General features: G+C 36.1%; 1 protein-coding gene across 1 annotated transcript; it reads right to left on the bottom strand.

The window, feature by feature from the left end:
* Nucleotides 1–2,994: 2,994 nt before the first annotated feature.
* Nucleotides 2,995–4,542, bottom strand: LOC133659209 (olfactory receptor 10J4-like). Its single transcript, XM_062061946.1, has one exon. It carries the CDS (start codon nt 3,904–3,906, stop codon nt 2,995–2,997), a length of 912 nt encoding a protein of 303 aa, XP_061917930.1. The 5' UTR covers nt 3,907–4,542.
* Between the last annotated feature and the right edge of the window lie 7,506 nt (nt 4,543–12,048).

The following is a 12,048-nucleotide window of genomic DNA, read 5'->3' on the forward strand; positions in this document are numbered from 1 at the left end:
GACTTAGGTGATCATGTGATTTTAGTTTTACTCGATCTAACAGCATCATTTGATACGGTGGACCATACTATTTTAATTAGCCGCCTACAACATCAAGTGGGCATCTGTGGTACTGCCCTGAGATGGCTGAAGTCATATTTGACTAACAGGACCTTCTCTGTAAATGTTGCTGGTTCTGAATCTTCTGTTGCTCCCTTAACATGTGGGGTCCCACAGGGCTCAGTTTTAGGACCACTGCTCTTTTCTATTTATTTACTTCCCCTGGGCTCAATCCTAAGAAAGCATGGTATTTGTTTTCATTGTTACGCTGATGGCACACAAATTTATTTTCCGTTAAAGAAAAATCATGCCTCTTCAATACAGCCATTACTTGCTTGTCTTGATGACATCAAGGCCTGGATGGCCCTAAACTTCTTAAACTTCAATGAAAAGAAGACAGAAGTAATAGTGTTTGGACCTAGTGGTGCCTGTGAGCTTCCCCCTGTTGACTTTGGCCCCTTGGCTTTGTACGTTAAGCCCATGATCACCAACCTGGGTTTTCGTATCGACAGTGATTTCAAATTGGACCGTCAGATTGGCACAGTGGTGAAAGCCAGCTTTTTTTATTTACGTCAGCTGGCTAAGGTTAAAAACTTTCTTTCTAGGCAACAGTTTGAGACAGTAATCCATGCCTTTATTAAATCTCGGCTGGATTACTGTAACGCTTTATATTTTGGAATTAGTCAGTCCTCCCTCTCACGTCTGCAGCTGGTCCAAAATTCAGCTGCCCGACTTTTAACAAACACAAGAAAAAGAGAGCACATTACTCCTGTTTTAGCCTCCCTCCACTGGCTGCCTGTGTCTTTTAGAGTCCATTTTAAAATGATCTTACTTGTTTTTAAATCCTTACATGGTCTTGCCCCACCTTACCTCTCTGAGCTGCTCCACCTCTATGCCCCCACCCGAGGTACCCAAATCCAAGCGTAAGCTCAGGGGGGACAGAGCCTTCTCTGTTGCGGGCCCCAAACTCTGGAATGATCTTCCACTCCATGTGAGACAGGCCCCTTCTTTGGCTATTTTTAAGACCCTTCTTAAAACCCATTTTTATTCACTGGCTTTTAACCCAGCATGAGACTTTAAACTGTTTTTAACTTTTAACTTTTTTAACTGCTTTTTATCTAACAAAATTGTTCTTAGGGTAATTTTGTATTTGCTTTTTTAATGTGTATTTTACTTCTGTTTTAAATTTTATTTTTTAGTCTGTCCTTTGCCTTTATTTCTTTGTGGTGTACAGCCCTTTGTTTTTCAACTGTGGTTGTTTTTAAAGGGCTTTATAAATAAAGTTGGTATGGTACGGTATACCGAAACGTTTTCAGCCGGAAGTTTCCCGGGAAATTTAAAATTGCACTTTAGAAGTTAACCCGGCCGTATTGGCATGTGTTGCGATGTTAAGATTTCATCATTGATATATAAACTATCAGACTGCGTGGTCGGTAGTAGTGGATTTCAGTAGTCCTTTAATTCACAACATAGAGGCTAACTCCACAACTTTCGCTCACAATACAATAATTGTTTGTTCCCAAATATTTTGAAGTTGCACATATGACATTTTGGGCACATATGTGACTAAAATGGTTGTAAATTCAAGCCCTGGAAATATTACTTAATTACTTGAATTAAAGTAATATCTGGATCGGGATAATTTGGCTTGTATATAATATATTTATATATATATATTATGGCAAGCCGTTTAGGAAATTAAATATATATGGAAGTCTGAATAGAAATGAGAAACATTTACATATACTGTAAATAAGAAAGACTTAGTCTGCTGATCTGAAAAAGAGCCAAAGCTGTCAAAGAGCTGAGGGACCATCTTCAAAGTGCAATGCTGAAACAAATAATGCAAACAATAAAATGTAACTTCCAGGGCTTGAGATTAATGTAGTCCCGTCATCCTGGGGACGGTAAAAAAAAATGCACGAGACGAAATTAAATGCTCCCCGGGACGATGGCTTTTAACCATTTTTTTTCTTTTTCTTTTTATGTATTTATTCATTTTACATTTTATATTAAATGTCTTGATTTTTCCACCCTCTGAAAATCCTATGAAATGTTTAACAAGCCATCCTATAACAATACAACAGCTATTAATGTAACAATACAATAAAACAAATATATTTAATGATGTTGTTTTCATTATTTTAACAATAGGCTAATGTATATTACTTTATATAGATTGTACAAGAAACACAAAACTTAAAAACTAAATTATTTACAATTGCAGACACAAGGTTCTTGTTCTGCAGTGCTGTGTGCTAATGTGCTTCGTACACCTGCCAGACCGCAAGCAAGGTCGCAGAGAAAATGCGGACTGGATTTTGAGTGATGTGGGCATTTTCTATATGAACAAGTGGAATGGATTGGATACAGACGCACTAAAGGGGCTCTCTAACTTACACTATGAAGTGAGGTGAAACTGAGTGAATAATGACAGGTTATATGATTATTTATTTAAACTCATATTCGGGCCACATTATAATGAATATGTCGGCATGTATTTGTAAAAAAAAAAAAAAAAAAAAAGGTTTTTTTTAATTTATTTTTTAACACCAAATTATTTAGGGGGGCTTAAGAACATTTTAGGGGGGCTTGAGCCCCCCTAAAATAGGCCTAACAACACCAATGGTGGTTGTCATTAATTTTTTTGCCGGCCAGAAGTACTTTGGAGTCACCTGAAACACATCAGACAAATTAAAGTTCAACATGAAATAATCACAAGGAGGTTTAATAACCTCCTGAGTTAAGATCTTTCCGGAATAAGCACTCATTGACATTATGCAGATTTACTGGATTCTTTATTTGGACATGGCACAGCAATCAGACATGGCACAATTTTTACAACACAATAATTTTAGTTCCTTATTTTTTTGAGTATGTATTACCATCAGTGATAAAACATTGCTATTGCACTAACATCAACTTTATATTAATGTTTTATTTCAAGGGTTTGACCTAACAAAACAATCTTTTGATGTGCATCCATATTTCTCTCATTTTCACTCCATATATGACTGGATTCAACAAAGGAGTAAGCACAATCATTTGAAAAGTGATTACTAAAAGTACACCTTTTGGAAGATTTGATTGCATTTGATCGGTCATAGCAACAAATGCACCTAAACAAGACCAGCAGATTAAAATAATCAGGTGGGGTAAACATGTCTCCATAGCTTTTTTCCTAACTTCTACAGAACTGTGAAACGTTATTTTAAATATGTTCATGTATGTGAAAAGGATGAACATCATAGGAAGAACAACAATAGTTATCATGACAAACAAAACAAAAATAGTAAAGAAATTAGATTTTGCACAGTAAAGCCTGTGGATTGTATTGTTACACCAGAATCCCTCTGAAGTAAACTTGCATATTTTTTGTTGAGGTATAATTACAACTCCAACTCCGAGCTGCAATGCAGGTAGAAACCAGGCCAAAGTCAAGAGGACAATAACAGTTCTTTTTCCCATGATAGTTGGATAATGCAGAGGTTTGCAGATAGACACATACCTGTCATAAGCCATGGCTGACAACAGTAAGAAGTCTGAAACACCTACAGAATTGTAAAGAAAATATTGAAACAGACAAGCAGAATAAGAAATGGTCTGTTTTTGAGATAAGACGTCAATAAGAAGTTTGGGGTAGATAACAGTGCTAAACAAAACAGAGTTGATTGACAAAGCAGCAATGAAAATGTACATAGGCTCATGAAGGTTCCTGTGGATCCAGATTAGACATATAAGGGTGCAGTTAGTACAGAGGATGATAATATATAGAATCAACAAGATGACAAAGTAAATATATCCATATTTGTCCACGTCTACAAAGCCACCAAGAGTTATATATGTTCCATTGAATTCAGCATCCATGAAGTTAGTCCCAGATTAAAAAATAAAAAAGGTCCAGCAGACTGTGTCGAAGCAAACAAGAGTCCTAAAATGAAGAATACATTGACCCATGTCTGCATCTCTACAATGCACAAAGTGAAGTGTCGGAGTAGGATCACATCTTTTATAAGACTTGTTCACCCTCCATGGATCTCATTACGTGTTCCACAAATAGTTGTCGTCATGTCAACAAGCACCTCCAAGTCTTCAGGGCCTCCTGTCACTCAACTCTTTCTTTAACATGTCAACACATTATACACATTGAAATGTACTAATCTTGGTCAGTTCAACTTAAACTGAAAACATAACCCAGATTCTGGGTCAGTTTCCACCATCATGTCAATGGTCAATTCAATTCAATTCTGTAAATCTAATTCAGCAATGAGCATATCCCGGCTGAACTACTGTTATCAGTTGTAGAGGTATTCGAAAAGAACATGATTTATTAATGCCTTTTGACATATCAGGGCCATTTAATGATGACTCGACATGAAATTATAAAATATGGCTCCTTTAAATGTCAATATTCAGGTCCTAATGCCAATGGTAATCATGTCAATGGTCAACATGTCACTAATCAATATGTCAATGTTTAAAAATCAATGGTCATCATGTCAGTGGTCAATATATCAATGGTCAAAAAATGAAATTTTAAATGTCAATGTCATCATGTCAATAGTCAACATGTCAATGGTCAACATGTCAGTGATTAACATGTCAATGGTTCTTATATCAATGGTCATGTCAATGGTCAACATGTCAGTGATTAACATGTCAATGGTTCATGTCAGTGGGCTCAATGCAAATATCAACATATCAATGGTCATCAGGTCAGTGGTCAATAGTAAACATGTCAACATCTAAAATATCAAATGGTCATAATGTCGTTGTGGCTTGTGCAGTCCTTTGATATATTTGTGATTAAGGGCTATATAATTAAACTTTGATTGATTGATTGATGTCAGTGGTCAATATATCAATCGTCAACATGTCAATGTCTAAAATGTCAGTGGTCATCATGTCAATAGTCATCATGTCAGTGATCAACATGTCAATGGTTCTTATGTCAATGGTCAAAGTATCATGCCAGTGGTCTCAATGTAAATATCAACATGTCAATTGTCATCAGGTCAATATCAATAGTCAACATGTCAGTGATCAACATGTCATGTCATCAGGTCAGTAATCAATATATCAATAGTCAACATGTCAATGTTTAAAATATGAATGGTCATTAGGTCGGTGGTCAATATATCAATAATCTAAATGTCAATGTTTAAAATGCCAAAGGTCATTATGTCAATAGTCAACATGTCAGTGATTAACATGTCAACGTGTCAGTGATTAACATGTCAATGGTTCTTGTGTCAATGATCAACGTATAATGTCAGCAGTCTCAATGTAAATATCAACATGTCAATGGTCATCAAGTCAGTGGTCAATATATCAAAAGTCAACATGTCAATGTTCAAAATATCAAATGGTCATCATGTTGTTGTGGCTTGTGCAGCCCTTTGAGACATTTGTGATTAAGGGCTATACAAATAAACTTTAAATGATTGATTGATTGATTGATTGATTGATTGATTGATTGATTGATTGATTGATTGATTGATTGATTGATGTCAGTGGTCAATATATCAATGGCCAACATGTCAATGGTCATCATGAAATTGATCAAAATTGCAATGGTCACTATGTCAACAGTCAACATGTCAAACATAATTTTAACAGTCAAAATGTCAATGGTCATAAGGTAATTGGTCAAAATTTAAATGGCCATATTGTCAATGTTTAAAATGTTAAAGGGCCCTTATGTCATTGATAATCAAGGCAATGGCTAATATGTCAAGGATCAATATGTCAATTGTCATTATGTCAATTGTCATTATGTCAATCGTGAAAATGTTCATGGTCCTCATGTAAATGGTCTTTATGTCAATGGTCATATCAATGGTCACCCTCTCAGTGGTCAACATTTCAATGGTCGTCATGTCAATGGTCAACATGTTATTAGGATTATCCCTTTTCGCAGGGCAGAGTCCTTTCAGATTATTTTATTCTAAGGCCCTCTAAAATGAAAAGGGGTGACTAGAACTGAAATGTAACAAATGATTCTACAAAACAGGAGTAAATACAAACAACAACTGGTGTATTCATTGTGTTTATATCCTTGTAGAAGAATGAAGGCCACTTTTAAGGCTGCTCTTATGTTTCCTAAAGGATTAAACATTTTTCCCCTAACAATATCAATGGTCATTATTTGAAGGGTCCTCATATCAATGCTCATGATGTCAATGGTCATCAGGTCCATGGTCAACATGTTAGTGGTCATATAGAATAGAATAGAATGCCTTTTATTGTCACTATAAACAGGTACAATGATACTGGCTGCCTGAGCTATTTAGAGTTAATTCCCTTTTTTTATTTTTCAATCTTCAATCTTCAAATTAATTTCGCCTCTCATCCGAGTAATATTACCCTTCTGGGCTGCTCCATCCTAATGCCCATGCCCAGTCCCTTAGGTCAGCTGCTCTAAAAGTACTAAAAATCTAAGCGCAAGGTCAGAGGGGACAGGGCCTTTTCCGTTACTGCTCCAAAAATGTAGATCAATCTTCCTGTTCACGTGAGACCAGCCCTGTTATTGGCCACTTTTTAAACGTTTTCCAGAATACATGTTTAGCATTTAGCTTTTAAGTCTGAATTAGATATTCAATACTTTTTTCTTTTTTTTTCAGAATTTTACTATATTTTATATAACCTTTGTTTTTATTTTTCCATCGTTTTATTTCTGATGTATAGCACTTTGTTTTTAATTTTGGTTGTTGTTAAAGGGCTTTGTAATTAAAGTTAGCATTCTATTCATCTTGGTGGTTGTCATTAATTTTTTTGCCGGCCAGAAGTACTTTGGAGTCACCTGAAACACATCAGACAAATTAAAGTTCAACATGAAATAATCACAAGGAGGTTTAATAACCTCCTGAGTTAAGATCTTTCCGGAATAAGCACTCATTGACATTATGCAGATTTACTGGATTCTTTATTTGGACATGGCACAGCAATCAGACATGGCACAATTTTTACAACACAATAATTTTAGTTCCTTATTTTTTTGAGTATGTATTACCATCAGTGATAAAACATTGCTATTACACTAACATCAACTTTATATTAATGTTTTATTTCAAGGGTTTGACCTAACAAAACAATCTTTTGATGTGCATCCATATTTCTCTCATTTTCACTCCATATATGACTGGATTCAACAAAGGAGTAAGCACAATCATTTGAAAAGTGATTACTAAAAGTACACCTTTTGGAAGATTTGATTGCATTTGATCGGTCATAGCAACAAATGCACCTAAACAAGACCAGCAGATTAAAATAATCAGGTGGGGTAAACATGTCTCCATAGCTTTTTTCCTAACTTCTACAGAACTGTGAAACGTTATTTTAAATATGTTCATGTATGTGAAAAGGATGAACATCACAGGAAGAACAACAATAGTTATCATGACAAACAAAACATAAATAGTAAAGAAATTAGATTTTGCACAGTAAAGCCTGTGGATTGTATTGTTACACCAGATGTTAGTGATCAACATGTCAATAGTTCTTATGTCAATGGTCAACGTATCATGTCAGTGGTCTCAATGTAAATATCAACATGTCAATGCTCATCAGGTTAGTGGTCAATGTATCAATAGTCGACATGTCAGTGATTAACATGTCAATTGTCATCAGGTCAATATCAATAGTCAACATGTCAGCGATCAACGTGTCAATGGTCATTAGGTCAGTAATCAATATATAAATAGTTAACATATCAATGTTTTAAATATCCATAGTCATTAGGTCAGTGGTCAATATATCAATAATCAAAATGTCAATGTTTAAAATGCCAAAGGTCATCATGTCAATAGTCAACATGTCAGTTATTAACATGTCAATAGTCAACATGTCAGTGATTAATATGTCAATGGTCAACATGTCAGTGATTAACATGTCAATAGTCAACATGTCAGTGATTAATATGTCAATGGTCAACATGTCAGTGATTAACATGTCAATGGTCAACATGTCAGTGATTAACATGTCAATGGTTCTTATGTCAATGGTGAACGTATCATATCAGTGATCTCAATGTAAATATCAACATATCAATGGTCATCAGGTCAGTGGTCAATATGTCAATGTTTAAAATATCAATGGTCATCAAGTCAGAAGGTCAATAAATGAATAGTTAACATGTCAATGTCTAAAATGTCAATGGTCATCATGTAAATAGTCAACATGTTAGTGATAAACATGTCAATAGTTCTTATGTCAATGGTCTACGTATCATGTCAGTGGTGTCAATGTAAATTTTCAACATGTCAATGGTCATCAGGTCAGTGGTCAATGTATCAATAGTCGACATGTCAGTGATCAACATGTCAATGGTCATCAGGTCAGTGGTCAATGTATCAATAGTCGACATGTCAGTGATCAACATGTCAATGGTCATCAGGTCAGTAATCAACAGTGTTGGGACTAGAGCCGTTATTTTCGGCGGTAACTAGTAGTCTAACGCGTTATTTTTTTATATTCAGTAACTCAGTTACCTTTACTACATGATGCGTTACTGCGTTATTTTTACGTTATTTTTTATGTAGTATCGGCTAGAAACAGAAGATCTGAGTGTGTTTTATTGGAGAGTTGCAGTGTCGTCCTTCTGAATCTTCTTGTGTCACAACGGGGAGAAGAGAAGAGGCGTGCTCTGTGTGTGTCTGGGTGTGGGTGTGGGGGGGGGGTGTCTGTGTTTACTAACAAGACATCATGACAGAGCTACAGTCGAGTTTCTTAACATGGAGATATTCTCACTACTTTTCTTTTGTCGAGCACAAAGAAAAGAACATTTTAGTTAAATGTAAGTTGTGTCTTGGATCAAAGATCTTATCTACTGCCCAAAACAGCAATTCAAATCTGCTGAAATAGCTACAAAAGCAACATGCTTCGACGAAGCTAGTAAAGAGAGACACAGACTCCGATGCCACTTCACCTCCACCTCCACTTAAGGATTTTAATGGGGGGACTGCTAGCCAGGACACCGTTGATAGAGACATTGGAGCGTATGTGGTAGAAGACATGCAGGCTATTTCTACAGTGGAGTCACCCGCTTTCAGGCAGCTAATTAGCATGATACTGGGCATCAAACAGCAAATGGCACGGAAAACATTTTCCACGTACCTGGACAGTGAGGACATAAACATGGAAAGCGAGCTAAAGAAAACACTCCAAACTCTGCCTCTGCTCATCATTCAGCACTGAAGGTACACACTCTGTCAATTCTCTTATATACTGTTGCTCTTTCATTCTGGACTTCTAGAGTGTTTGATTATCACATCACTCTAAATGTATAGACTATAAAGTTCACAAACATAAAGAGGGATCCTAGTGGGCCATGCCAATCTTTCCTTATCTCTAAACTAAAACTGGGGAAATGCGTAGAGTGTTCTGGGCTTCAGTACAGTGTTGATCTCCCGAAGACAGGATTTTATTTCAGAATTCCTTGAGAGAATTAAATGCCTGGTTAGGCTTTGTGTATGTCATGTGTGCCTTCCTTGGTTATGTTGTGACATGTTGTTATTATGCTGTTTGTTACTTATGTAACAAACAGCTATTTAAAATAGTTTTGTCAATTTGTTCTGGCCTGAAATAAATTGGCCCTTTGAAACATATCTTTGTCTTTGTGTGTTGTATGTAGACCACATTGCTTAGCAGAGTTCAGTGATGCAAATGCATGTCAAGTTGATCAACAGATTGTATTATTCTCCTGTACTGAAATGAAGGCTAAAAGGGCATTAATGGGAGCTTTAAAAAAAAAAAAAAAAAAAAAAAAAAAGGAACTAAATAGTTACTTTTCACAGAAACGCATTACTTTTTGGTGTAAGTAACTGAGTTAGTAACCGAGTTACTTTTGAAATAAAGTAACTATTAACTGTAACTAGTTACTGGTTTTCAGTAACTAACCCAACACTGGTTATCAATATATCAATAGTCAACATGTCAATGTTTAAGATATAAATGGTCATTAGGTCAGTGGTCAATATATCAATCAAAATGTCAATGTTTAAAATGCCAAAGGTCATCATGTCAATAGTCAACATGTCAGTGATTAACATGTCAATGGTCAACATGTCAGTGATTAACATGTCAATGGTTTTTATGTCAATGATCAACGTATCATGTCAGTGGTCTCAATTTAAATATGAACATGTCAAAGGTCAGTGGTCAAGATATCAATAGCCAACATGTCAGCAATCAACATGTCAATGGTCATCATGTCAACAGTCAATAGAGTCAATGTTTAATATATCAATGGTCATCAAGTCAGTGGTCAATAAATCAATAGTTAACATGTCAATGTCTAAAATGTCAATGGTCGTCATGTCAATAGTCAACATGTCAATGTTCAAAATATCAAATGGTCATCATGTCGTTGTGGCTTGTGCAGCCGTTTGAGACATTTGTGATTAAGGGCTATACAAGTAAACTTTGATTGATTGATTGATATATTGACCACTGACATCAACCAATCTTCAACATCCATCCATCCATCCATTTTCTACCGCTTATTCCCTTTGGGGTCGCTGGAGCCTATCTCAGCTACAATCGGGCGGAAGGCGGGGTACACCCTGGACAAGTCGCCACCTCATAACAGGTCTTCAACATGTCAATGTTTAAAATATCAATGGTCATCATGTCAATAGTCAACATGTCAATGATCAACATGTCAATAGTTCTTATGTCAATGATCAACGTATCATGTCAGTGGTCTCAATGTAAATATTAACATCCATCCATTTTCTACCGCTTGTCCCTTTTGAGGACGCGGGGGGTGCTGGAGCCTCAGCTGCATTCGGGCGGAAGTCGGGGTACACCCTGGACAAGCATGTCAATGTTGTCAATGTATCAATAGTCAAGATGATAATGTTTAAAATATCAATGGTCATTAGGTCAGTGGTCAATGTATCAATAATCAAAATGTCAGTGATCAACAGGTCAATGGTCATCATGTAAATATGTCAATGTTTAAAATATCAATGGTCATCATGTCAGTGGTCAATATATCAATAATAAAAATGTCAATGTTTAAAATGCAAAAGGTCATCATGTCAATAGTCAACATGTCAGTGATTAACATGTCAATGGTCAACATATCAGTGATTAACATGTCAATGATTCTTATGTCAATGGTAAACGTATCATGTCAGTGATCTCAATGTAAATATTAACATGTCAATGGTCATCATGTCAGTGGTCAATATATCAATAGTTAACATGTCAATGTTCAAAATATCAAATAGTCATGTCGTTGTGGCTTGTGCAGCCCTTTGAGACATTTGTGATTAAGGGCTGTATAAGTACACTTTGATTGATTGATTGATTGATTTATGTCAGTGGTCAATATATCAATCTTCAACATGTCAATGTTTAAAATATCAATGGTCATCATGTCAATAGTCAACATGTGATCAACATGTTAATAGTTCTTATGTCAATGGTCAACGTATCATGTCAGTGGTCTCAATGTAAATATCAACATGTCAATGGTCATCAGGTCAGTGGTAATGTATCAATAGTCCAAAAGTCAATGGTCATCAGGTCAGTAACCAATATATCAATAGTCAACATGTCAGTGATCGACATGTCAATGGTCATCAGGTCAACGGCACCTCATGTAACTTCTCATCATCCACAGGTCTTTTCAAGGTCAGGTGATTATTGTGGAAAGTGTTTTGGTGTTTACCTTCTCGTAAATGTGAAAGAAGCCCACTGTGGCTACTTAGTAGTGACAGAGTGATCCAAGGATGTTGTAACACGAGGTGAACAATAAGGCACGTCTCGGGGGAACACGCTGGATCAACTAATTACGAGCCGGTGGCCACAGCGAGGTGGCCTAATGAGACGAATGATGACATCGTAACAATAACAATGTTTGCCATGGTCCGGAGCTCCTTTATGCTGAATTCATCAGGGGGAAAGAGTCTAACCTGGACATTGTTGCTATGACACTGCATTAATGCATTGTCAAAACAGAAATAGCAATTTTGTACAACATTTACATCATCTAACACAGTT

The sequence above is a fragment of the Entelurus aequoreus genome, linkage group LG10 (assembly GCF_033978785.1).
Source record: "Entelurus aequoreus isolate RoL-2023_Sb linkage group LG10, RoL_Eaeq_v1.1, whole genome shotgun sequence".
NCBI classification, from domain to species: domain Eukaryota; kingdom Metazoa; phylum Chordata; class Actinopteri; order Syngnathiformes; family Syngnathidae; genus Entelurus; species Entelurus aequoreus.

What these genes read in the sequence shown, in the direction of transcription:
- LOC133659209 (XM_062061946.1), bottom strand. Translation starts at nt 3,906, where the DNA reads ATGGATGCTGAATTCAATGGAACATATATAACTCTTGGTGGCTTTGTA.